Below are 12,209 nucleotides of genomic sequence, written 5' to 3'. Positions count from 1 at the left end.
CATAATCGGTCCCTGTGGCCACCCATCTCTTCAGTGGTGGTGGACTTCTTACTCCTGGTTATCCACCACTGTGGTGTGAAATCAGGGCCGCGGTAGAGTCAAAATACTGCAAGGAAGTAATTAGCCTGAATTTCTGGCTTGACCACCTGGATTGTGATGATATTATGTGTAACGATTTTGTCAACAGAATGCCTCATGTGAGATACTTTTGTTTGCAGTGTGCTATTTTCTCCCCTGCCAAAGGTGATGAAAGTAGAAAAACAACCATCTCTTTTTGGGGTGGAGGAAGGGCATCTGTGCATGTTAACAGATCAAAATATTGGTCTACCGCTCCACTTCTGAGACCCTCTGCTTGTCCAAGGCAGACTTGAACATTTCCCATCCAAGCTCCTTCTGTCCCCCATTGCTGGTGGACCACCCTGGCCCGAGGGTGTAGAGGAGAGAGAGCAGATCAGATGATTGTTACTCCCAGTGCTGGTGGAGTACACAGCCTGATCAGCAACTGCGATGAATTAACCCTTATGCACTGGCATAGTCCAGGCTGCTAGCCCAATGAATGCATAGGACGATCTGTTTGTATGTTTTTCACAGCATCCGAATGATTAAAGGTGATGTTTGGGCTTAGTGGGCAATGGTCTCCTTGGGACTGAGGTGAAAGATTAATTTGCTTAATTAAGATCCACAAACGTTATTAAGCTGAAATCCTAGAAGTGAAAGGCCAGTAGTCCATACCACTATCCGCTAAACCTTTCCACCATCCATTAAACATCCCAGCTGGATATTTTGACTGATTAATTGCCCTTTTTCATTTGGATGCTTCATACTGTGAATTTTGTTGCATGTTGCAATTCTTAACTGTATTTTAGATCTAATGAACCACTGTATATTAAGGTACCTTCTGATTTGACATAGGTGGCAATGCTGCAGCGGACAATGACCCAGAGATGGATGGGGAGGATGGTGTGTCCTTTATTAGTTCACTGGGTACTTTATACACCCCCGCACTAAAAGGTATTGATATCAATCAGGAGTCAGTTCTCGTGAGTTTCCTTCCTGTTTGGAGTAGGCTGTGTCTGGAAAAGCTTTGAGATCCTTAGATAGAAAATGTAGATTAGTGTGGTTGTGAACACCAAGGAAGGAGAGAAGTTGTTTAGTGTAGTCCAATGAGGAATAAGGAGATGAAAGGGAGTGAAGAAAAAAATGGAGGCTGTTGGGGAAACATTTCCTAATAGTGAGAAGTGGTGGAAGCTTCGTTTCTTAAGTCGTTTAAAACTGGACTGGACAATGAACCCAAGAAATACTGTAGGGAACAAATTGTTATAAGGTGTGTAATAAGGCAGCCAGTAGGGGGAGTAGGCAGAAAGTTAAACAAGGACACTTGTTGGCATTCCAGTGTTGCGTTGTATGCTGTTGGCAAGTGTGGGTCTGTGGAGCTACTGCCAGGATAGGTGTGCTGCCTGAAATAAAAGAGTGTTATTCAAAGAAGTTGGAGTACGTCTGGTGTACAACAATCTACAACCACATTCCAGTCCTGGATGGAGCACGGACGAGATGATCCAGCAGGCCCCTCTCCCCCAGCCGTCAGCCTGTGATTTATATGTTGTGCTTCTGCTAGTGCTGGAAGCTGAGAGCGAGCTTATGAGAAATGTTTCGGTGCTCAGCTCTTCCCTCACTAAAGCTTCTCCTAGGTCAGACTGAGAGAGTTGCTGGAGAGGGCAGTGAGGCACTTCCCCCAGTTCCTGCAGATGGAGTGTGCTACCGTGGCAGCTTTCCCAGTCTGTGCTGGCCCCAAGAGTTGAGATGTGAACTTGATTTCCCCAGTGGGTCAATAGGGGATGCTGTGGATGGTTAAGCCCCAGCACAGACTAGAAAACTCTGAGGACTGACCTAACTTGTATCTCCTCCCCCCACTCCTATAACCCCAGTGGGGCTTGCTGTAGCATGGAGAGCACAGGACTGCTCCAGCAACACTTCCTCCTGGCCTCAGCATACCCTGGGCCTGCCCCCACAATGCCCCTTGTGCTCTGTAGAGGCAATACAAAGCTGGCGGGACGCCTTGCTGCATTGCAGGATTCACTGAAGGGGGTGGGGCTGTGTGGCCACATTGCACCAGCATAGCTGCTTCAACATGGCTACAGTGCAGGTGTCCAAGACAGCTTAGCGGAGGGATTTTTTCTGTAAATGAAAACTATTAGCTGAGATTCCTTCAGTCTCCTCTCCCCTAATGCAGGCACCAGTGAGAAGTGGGAATACAGTCAGCAGAGAGGGGTGAATGGCAGTCAGGAAAGGTTTTTCACACAGGGCCCATTCCACCCGATATGGGGCACGTGGGCACCATACACTTGTGCATTTCCCATCCCATAATGCGGCAGTTCTCCTGTCGCTGTCTGCAGAAAGCTCTTGGGTCATCTCTACAATAACAACTCAGCCTCTTTCATCTGTTCCCTAGTGACAGAGGGGCATGGAGAGGTGGCTATTAAGCTGCACCTCAACTGCAGCCACTGTGAGCTTGATGAGTGCCGTGTTGATCTGGAGACTCAAAAGGTCATTTGCTTCTGTGAGCCTGGGACAGACCTGGCTGACGATGGCGTCTCTTGTGTAGGTAAGAAGGTGCAGGGAGGAAGGGGCTCCTTTGGGATGGGTAGGTCTATGAGTGAATACATAGTGAAAGCCTCTTTAATGACCTGGACTGCAAGGCAACCTGGTTAATTATCCCCTTTGTTGCTGGCATTTGCAGTGAAAATGCAGTGCACTTCAGTGGCGAGGAAGCTGGCACATGGGGCAGCACTGCTGATGTGTTTTGCCTTATATACCTGGGTCACTGGGCAGCGCTCAAAGCAGTTAAGTGATATTTTGCACTGAAGGGGCAAGATATGTGATCTATGGGTGTGAGTGCCCCTTAAAGAGCCTTTGGTTACATTGACACTGTGTCTGGCACAGATCAGAGAAAGAAGTCCTGATCTGAAATTAACTCTCACTCACTCACCCCAAACAAAGAAGGAATTTTCCCAAGGTTGCAATTTAGGGGTGTATGGGGGTGGGGGGAGAGTTGCTCTTTTTCCCCACCTATGCTTCATGCCACGTGTTAATTTCAAGGTGCTGCCCATGGCCCAGGAGGAAGGCAAGTACCTGCAGGGGGCTGGAGCCCCCTAGGGCCTGTCCTGTGGGCTGCACCTGGGGCTGCCCTGGAGAGTAGCTCGGGCTCCAGGCCCAGAGACCTGCTCTGTTCCCTGAAACCTTCAGCAGCCAGAGACCCACAGGCAGCTTAGAGCTTGCTCCCTGACCTACCCAACCCAGCTCCAGGGACCCACCTGTCCCCTGGGCTGAAGCAACTGCAGCTCTGCTCCAACCTCATGTGGTGCTACACGCCCTCACTGCTGATTGGCCCCAGTGCTTGGGCTAGACGCTGTGATTGGTGAAGGTGGCCAGAACATCGGCTCCTAGAGGGGTGTTGAAGTGCCCCTGGCCCAACGGTGCACTGGGGGCTGCAGTCTTGTGCTTCAGAGTCTCAGCTTTTCCTAGGAAAAGAATAGTGAGGTCTCTCCCCTTGCAACTGTGAAGGGAACTTACTGATTTTGGATTTTTACTTTTTATCCTTCAAAAATCCCAAGAACTTCCAGGGGGTCTAAGTGGCCCCATGGCCTCTGCTGAAAGTTGCCCCGTCGCCATTGAAATCTGAAATGGCACTCCTGAATTTTCCAGTCAAACTCAACCCTAAGCTTTGGTTTCCCAAGAGCCAAAGATGACATGTCACAGGCATGAGGCAGAGGGAGGGGCAAACATCATGGGAAAGGGGAAAGCAATGAGGAGAGTCCCAGTCAGTGCTTCATTTGAGAGCTGAATGCAAAGCATAGGTAAGCAGAGTGGAGTATATTTGCCCTGCTTACACTCAGAGCTCCAGTTCTGGGCTTTCCCCTCATATGTACGTTCAGAAGAGGTACTGAGTCCAGCAGGTAGAGCGAGGAACTCTAAGCCAGGGTTCTTGGTCCTATTCCTAGCTCTGCCACTGAGTTGGGGAAATTGTTCATCCTCTTTATGTTGCAGTCTCCCCATCTGTAAAATGGGGATAGTCAGATGTATTTATATGGGTGTGGTGATGGTCATCGTTTGCCTTGTGATCCCTGATTGGAAAGTGCTCCATAAGTATTATTAAATGGTAGATATTGCGGGGGGATGTTACAAACCATCTAACACTGCATCCATGTAGTAGGATTTTCCCCACCAATAGTCAGCTGTTCTTTCTGCCTAAGAGTGGGTGCATTTAGCAGATGATATACTGCACTCGTCCTCATCCTGCTTTCCCTATGACTTCGCATTGATGGTGGCACTCAGGCCGCTCGACAATTTAACTTTACCCCCGTACCCCCACCCCGGCCCTATTTTTATGGCCTTGCTTTCATATCCAGTGAGTGTGTGTGTTAATTTCCTGATAGGAAACCATCTGTTTTTATGGTTCAAACTTAATTGAGGAAAGTGAAACAATGAGCCATTGGAAGTCAGAGATCTGGAATTTGATTGCAGCAGAGGTTCTCCTCTGTTTCCCACAGTGCAAGAGCGACAGATGGAGTGAATGGGAGGAGGGACAGAAAAAAATATTACATTAAAAAATCACTATAGGCAGGCCCACTGACGGGGCGGGGGGGCAAAGGGGGCAATTGCCCAGGGGCCTGGGCGATTTAAAAGGGCCCAGAGGCCCCCAGCCGCGGCCAGCAGTTCAGCACAGCGGAGCTAAGGCAGGCTTTCTGCCAGCCCTCACTCTGCACCACTCCCGGAAGCAGATGGAATGGCCCTACGGCCCCTGGGGGGACAGGGGGTCTCCGCGCGCTGCCCCCGCCCTGAGTGCTGACTCCACAGCTCGCATTGGCCGGGAACTGCAGGCAGCAGCACGCAGAGACCCCCCTGACCCCCCAGTCTAGGAGCCACTGCCAGAGGGGTGTGCAGGTCACTTTTGGGAGCCACCCGAGGTAAGCACCAACCCCCTGACCCCCTCCTGCACCCCAACCCCCTGTCCCAGCCCAGAGCCAGCACCCTGTACCCAAACTCCCTCCCAGAGCCCGCACCCCACATCCCCTCCCACACGCAAACTCCCTCCCAGAACCTGCACCCCTCCCACATGCAAACTCCCTGCCAGAACCTGTACCCCTCCCACATGCAAACTCCCTGCCAGAACCTGTACCCCCTCCCGCACTCAAACTCCCTCTCGGAGCCTGACCCCTCACCTCCTCCTGCACTCAAACTCCCTCTCAGAGCCCTTACCCCAACCCCCTGCCTGGTGAAAGTGAGTGAGGATGTGGGAGAGCGAGCGACAGAGGGAGGGGGGATGCAGTGAGCAGGTGGTGGGGCTTCAGAAGGGGCAGGACAGGAGCGTGGCCTCAGGGAAGGGGCGGGCTAGGGGGCGGGGCAAGGTTCTTTGGGTTTGCGCAATTAGACAGTTGGCGGCCCTACCAGGCAGGCATGTGCAATCCCTGGCCGTGCCGGAAGAGCGCGCATAGCAGTGTTTGCGGCAGCTTGCTGGGCACCAGCCAGCGCAGGAGCAGCACCGCCCAAATGTCAGGCGGACCGCATCTGGGGCTTGTGCGTCCATGGGGGCCCATTGACTGTCCTGCCCTGAGGCCCGGAATTGCTGTCGGCTGGCCTGACCATAGGGAGATCAGTTAAAACAAGTAACTCCCCCTTCCTTATGCATCTCTTTCAGCTGACCCCGTGGCTCATCTCCCCCTCTCCTTGGTTTTGTCTGTCGTGACTTCAGCACTGGTTGCTGCCCTCATTCTGGCTTTTTCCGGGATCATGATAGGTGAGTGTCTCATGAAGCGAAATGTGCATAGAGCAGCAAAAGTTGCAGCATATTGTGCTTCTCACCTGAGCCATTTCTAGCAGAGCCAAGAACATTGGCATGAGGACTCAGGCTTTAAGCTGTGTTGGGTTTTTTTTTAATGAAAACTCATCTGTTTTCTTTTTTGATAAATGTTTTTAAGCAAAACAACCAATTTAGGGACATTTTTCCTTGTGAAGGGAAAGTTGAAAAAGTGGGGGGGGGGGATTTAGTTTGAGCAATAGTTTTACACTTTATATTTCACCAGGCAGCAAATGGATATCCAGGTATAATTAAAATACCATCTTTGTCTTCCTTTTCTTTACTAGCTAGTGGCAAGGTCCTTCCAGTGACTGACTGCAGCATTGTAATACTTCTCATGATTGCATCCTTAAAGAGAGACTGTTGTGTGGTTTGGGGTGTAAAAATGTCAGACCACAATATCCAATTTTCACTAATTTTAAAGGGAGCTGTGAGTGCTCAGCACTTTCAAAAAAAATCAGTCCTCTTTTAGTTTAGGGTATCGACAATATGTATTTAGGTACTTACATTTAGTTACCCAAGTTTGAAAACCTTGGCCTAGATTCCAATTTTACAAATTATGGTTTAGTAAGACATGGATGTTCATGGCCTTTGTCAGAATTTTGATTACATCTTTTTTAAAATTTTTATTTAAACAATTCCATGCCTATATTCCTACTCTAAACATACCAGGATTATTGTGCTAATGCATGAGAACCAGTTATTCAAACTAGCCAGTCTTTCCATTGTCCACACTGAGGGAAATGCTTTTTAAAAGTACACACACACAGAAGGTCAGATGGTGACTAGTAAATTAGATTTGTGTAGTTATTTCAGTTTAAGAATTTCAGATGTTGCTATTAATACATACACATGGTTTCAGATGTACAATTTCTGTTCTGACAGTATCCCCTTAAGGATCTAATTACTTTTCAATGAATAGAAGAATAACCACATTCTTTCTGGCCATTTCGATCATTCTCATGAGCAGAATGAGAGCACAAGCAATCAAAGCAAGAGCAATGATAAGGTGAAAGGAGAACTAGGAGGGCTTGATAATAAGTCATTAAACCCATCCCCCTTTGTTAGTGGATGTTTTCCCCTTAAACACTTCCTCTCAGTGACTTATCTATCAGAGCCGACATAGGACCCAATACAGCCACAGTCTTTGGGCCCAGTCTCGCTCCCATTGAAGTCAGTGGCAAAATTACTATTGGGCCTGTCCATGCTTGGGCCCTACTTTGTAAACTTACATGTGCAACTCCAATTACTTTCACAGCAAGACTAGCTTTGGTCTGTGATTTCCTAAGAAATGCTGTCTTTCACAGGCATGGAAAGCTAACGTAACAGCTAAGTGAGTTGATTCTGAGACTATAAGAACTGATTTCAGCTTTCCCCCAAATTTGAACCATGCCTGAGGTTTAGAAACATTTGATCAAGTGGATGGATGTCTTTAAAAACTTTACACTTACACGCTAGAGTCTCTTCATGCTTATGGGAATCAAGAGGGAGTTTCATAAACTGAAGTCATTTTATTTACATAACTTCATTGTGAGGGGAGAGATTTTACTTCTAAAGAGATTTCAGTGTGAACATTGTGATACGACGCAACTAAGCATGGACTTTTATTCAACTTCCTCATAAGCTAGGCTCTTAACCAAAACCCTGCATCCAAATGCCCTTGAACTTTGGGAAAGTTGGATCTGGATACTTTGAAGCCCAGACAATCTCTAACAAAACAGATTTGTTACTTCAGAGTTCACTGTTTGTGGATTTCACCCTATTCTTCAAATCAAGAAATACTGGAAGACTCATAAGTGAGCTTGTTCTTAGCCTAATTTCTAAACTGAACAAGTTGGATAAATTCAGCCTGAGCTTTGGAGAAGCACCTAGACTTCTGCATGCACGCGAAGTACAGATGGTTGACAATGCCCCCATTTATTTTGATTTATTGGAGTCTGAACACTAGACCAGTTCCTCAGCACATATGTTCTGTATTGGTTGCCTTCATGTTCACAGGGCAGTCTGCCTCTCTGATTCACTGTGCTCTATTTCTAGTGTATCGCCGGAAACATCAAGAGCTGCAAGCTATGCAGTTGGAATTACAGAGCCCTGAGTACAAACTGAGCAGGCTGCGCACCTCCACTATTATGACGGACTACAATCCTAACTACTGCTTTGCAGGAAAGACCACCTCCATCAGTGATCTCAAAGAGGTGTCTCGGAAAAATATCTCCCTCATAAGGTAAGCTCATCTGTTTGCCTTCCCCATACTTCACCCCATACACTCGTATACACTCTGTCTCTTACATACACACACACACACAATCTCTCTCTCACATTCTCATTCTTTCTATACATTCACACACCTGTCCCTACTCTTGGACACACAAAAGAGCTATGGCGGGTAGGGTATTCCATGACCATTGTGGGGACTGGTCTCCTTAGCCTTTCATAGGCTCATTGTTCATCTTCTGTCTTTTAGAAGGAACTGAAGAGCTATAACCATGAAGCCCAGTAATTCAGACCCCAGACATCTTTCTTCCAGGCTCTCAAACACTTTGTGGCATACCCCTGGTGTTTAGACCAAATATTAACTGATGTAATATGGGGAGCATGAGGTTTGGAGGAGGTTCGTTAGAAGTCTGTGACTGTATTCCTGGCAGTGAGTGATGAGAATCTAGATGCTACCTGTCAGTGGCATTTGGACTATAAAAGCCAGAGATGGGGAAGTCTATCCATGGGCGTGAGCCACATTAAGATCTGGAACAGAACTTTTAAAAAGATTAGGGGGACTTGGGTTGGGGATCATCTCTAGGAAAGACCTGCAGAATCATCGAGTCCAACCCCGCTGCTATTGCAGGATAGTCCTCCCCCATAGAGGATATGATGTGACTCTGATATTACATGATCCTAGACACAAAGCCAAAAGACAGGATTAAGAAGCAGGAGGGTGTGGGAGATTCAGGAGCTTGTATTTCCAAAATCTTCCCTGAGATACAACAGATGAAGCCCACAACATCCACTACCACCCTCACTGTGTTGTCAGGTACTGCAGGGCTCTTCTGTCATATCTAATACCTCACTGTTCACAAGTTAGGACTTCCCAGTGCACTGTGTGCTGCCAAATGCTTTTGTCACACAGGCTGTGATGGGATCACTGAGTTTGTATCAAGCCACAGAGGGTAAAGGAAGCAGCTGGGAATTGATGGGGGAGGAGGGATAGGTTTATGAGCCATAGAGCTCAGTTTTATATCCCCATTTTACAAAGGGTGAGTAAGTGTTGCAGAGAACAATGTTTCAGGCTCACACTTATTGGGAATAATTGATATTTTCAGTCAAGCCACAGGCAATTTGACTCTGCAGTGTGGGTGAGCTGCCAGGGCTGACACCTGACAGTCAGAGAATGTAATGTTCTTTATCCTGGCAAAGAGTAAAGCCACTCTAAGTTGAACTGTATCTACAGAACAGGTACAGCATGGACAACAATAGCATACGCTTCCCACCCTCGCCCACAAGGCATGTACCTTCACCTTATCTAGGAGGGACCATGATCTGGGGAGTTCACTCTCTATGATCTGCTGAGACCATCCACAGAGGTGTCATTTAGAACTGGAATGAGGCCACCTGCTTAATGGAATGCAGACCACCCAGCAGCCATTCAAACTGGCCATCAGTCTGGGTCTGGTTCAAGTCAGTGCCATATAAGTGAATGACTCGGCATCCCACTGCAAAACAGCACCCCTAGAAAGCCCCCTCCATGTCAGATTTGAGGAACAGGAGTATCGGGAGAGGGCTTGCACTGCCTCTGCCAAAGCTGAACCCCTCCGTGGTTGAAGAGGGGATTCCAGCGCTGTCAGTCCAGCAGCTTCCATCTCCGCTACATTCACCGTGGTGTTGTTATGCTGTGTAGCTGAGCCCATAATGCCCATGTGATGTGGCGGCTGTTGCACTTAGTGCTTTAACTTTCATTAACTGAAAACCAGAATAAGCGGTGACACAAAACTTCTATAATGAGCACAATGGAGAAAATGTGCATGTAATATTTATTTATTTGCTTTTTTCTCTATCTTGTTTCATAATTAAACCTCAAACCTTCTTCATAGTTTGTTAACATCTATAGTAACCGTTTTTAGCACTTACATAGCGCGCTGTACTACACAGCCTCTCGTTTGATGCTTTCTTTAAGTGAGATATATAATTGTATGTGGAGTTGTTAGCAAATTTAGAGTATGACTATCAAATGAACAGTGTATCCATGATAGGCCCATCTTTTCTAGCTCACTTTTGAGATACACAGCAAGTAAACTGAAATTAAAAACTGTTCTTGTACTAGCGTAAGAGGACAATGCTATGTACTACTGTGCCAACACTTTAACTCCAGTAGATTGGCTTCATTGGGCATAGTTCATAGTTTCCAAGGCCAGAAGGGGACTATTGTGGTCATCTAGTCTGACCGCCTGTATAGCATAAGCCATAGAACTGCCCCCAAAGTAATTCCTAGAGCAGAGCTTTCAGAAAAACATCCAATCTTGATTTTAAAATTGTCAGTGATGGAGATGACCCTTGGTAACTTGTTCCAGTGGTTAATTACCCTCACTGTCAAAAATGTATGCCTTATTTCCAGATTGAATTTGTCTAGCTTCAACTTCCACCCACTGGATCATGTCATACCTTTCTCTGCTAGATTGAGGAGCCCAGTATTAAATATTTGTTCCCCAGGTAGGTACTTATAGACTGTAATCAAGTCAACCTTTAACTTTCTCTTTGTTTGCGAGAGCTCTCTGAGTCTATCACTAGAAAACCTGTCTTATAACCCTTTAATTAGTCTCGTGGCTCTTCTCTGAATCCTCTCAAATTTATCAACATCCTTCTTGAACTGTGGCCACCAGAACCAGACACACTATTCCAGCAGTGGTTGCACCAGTGCCAAATACAGAGGTAAAACACACCTCTTGAGATTTCCCTATTTATGCATCCCAGAATTGTATTAGCTCTTTTGGCCACAGTGTGACACTAGCAGTTTGTGTTCAGCTGATTACCCACCATGACCCCCTAAATCCTTTTCAGAGTCACTGCTTCCCAGGATAGAGTTCCCCAGCCTACATTCTTTGTTCATAGATGTGCACATTTACATACTGTATAGCCATGTTAAAATGCATATTGTTTGCTTGCACCCAGTTTCCCAACTGATCTGGATTGCTCTGAATCAGTGACCTGTCCTCTTCATCATCTACCACTCCCCCAATTTTTGTGTCATCTGCAAACTTTATCGGTGATGATTTTATTTTTTTTTCCCCCAGGTTCTTGATAAAAATGTTAAATAGTATAGGGCCAAAAAACAAGCCCTGTGGTACCCCACTGGAAACAAACCCTTTCAATTATGATGTCCCTTTTACAGTTATATTTTGAGACCTCTCAGTTAGCCAGTGTTTAATCCCTTTAATGTATGCCATGTTAATTTTACATCATTCTAATTTTTAATCAAAATGTTGTGCGGTACCAGGTCAAAAACTTCACAGAAGTCTAAGTATATTACATCAGAATTATTACCTTTATCAACCAACTTGTAATCTCATAAAAAAAAAAGAAAGAGGAGTACTTGTGGCACCTTTGAGACTAACAAATTTGTTTGAGCATAACAAATTTAAAAAAAAAAGATATCAAGTGAGTTGGACAGGATCTATTTTCCATAAACCAATGTTGATTTGCATTAATTACATTACCTCCCTTTAATTTTTTAATTCTTTATTAATCAAGTCCCGCATCAGCCACTCCATTATCTTGCCCAGGATCGATGTCAGGCTGAAAGACCTATCCTTTTTGACCTTTTTAAAAATTGGTGCAACATTAGCTTTCTTCCAGTCTTCTGGAACTTCCCCAGTGTTCCAAGACTTCTTGAAAATCAATGTTTAATGGTCCAGGAAGCTCTTCAGCCAGCTCTTTTAAAACTCTTGGATGCAAGTTATCCAGAGCTGCTGACTTTAAAATGTCCAACTTTAGTAGCTTCTGTTCAATGATCTTCTCAGACACTAGTAGAATAGAAAGAGTGTTATCATCACTATATGATGAGACTATATCATCTGTTTTTTCTCCATATACAGAACAGAAATATTTATTAAACACTTCTGCCTTTTCTGAATTATTATTGGTAATTGTACCATTTCCATCTAGTAATGGACCAATACCATTGTCAGGATTCTTTTTATTCCTAATATTTTTTTAAATCCTTATTGTCCTTAACTCTGCAGGCCACAGATTTCACCTTGTGTCCCTTGGCTTCCCTTATCAATTTTCTACAATTTCTAACTTCAGATGTATATTCATTACTACCAACTTCCTCCTTCTTCCATTTGTAATTATATATATATATTAT

At 45.7% G+C, this 12,209-nt stretch overlaps 1 protein-coding gene across 1 annotated transcript in view; it reads left to right on the top strand.

Moving 5' to 3' along the window:
* ALK (ALK receptor tyrosine kinase) overlaps positions 1 to 12,209 on the top strand; it is a 537,956-nt gene that overhangs the window by 502,773 nt on the left and 22,974 nt on the right. Inside the window, exons 19-23 of the mRNA XM_077812189.1 lie at positions 913 to 1,011; positions 2,450 to 2,602; positions 4,229 to 4,234; positions 5,696 to 5,794; positions 7,892 to 8,078. Of these exons, the coding sequence (XP_077668315.1) occupies positions 913 to 1,011; positions 2,450 to 2,602; positions 4,229 to 4,234; positions 5,696 to 5,794; positions 7,892 to 8,078 (544 nt within the window). The remainder of the gene's footprint in view (positions 1 to 912; positions 1,012 to 2,449; positions 2,603 to 4,228; positions 4,235 to 5,695; positions 5,795 to 7,891; positions 8,079 to 12,209) is intronic.

The sequence above is a fragment of the Eretmochelys imbricata genome, chromosome 3 (genome assembly GCF_965152235.1).
Source record: "Eretmochelys imbricata isolate rEreImb1 chromosome 3, rEreImb1.hap1, whole genome shotgun sequence".
In the NCBI taxonomy this organism is placed as follows: Eukaryota; Metazoa; Chordata; order Testudines; family Cheloniidae; genus Eretmochelys; species Eretmochelys imbricata.
The sequence above is the reverse complement of the archived record's forward strand: the minus strand, read 5'-3'. Positions and strand labels throughout refer to the sequence as shown.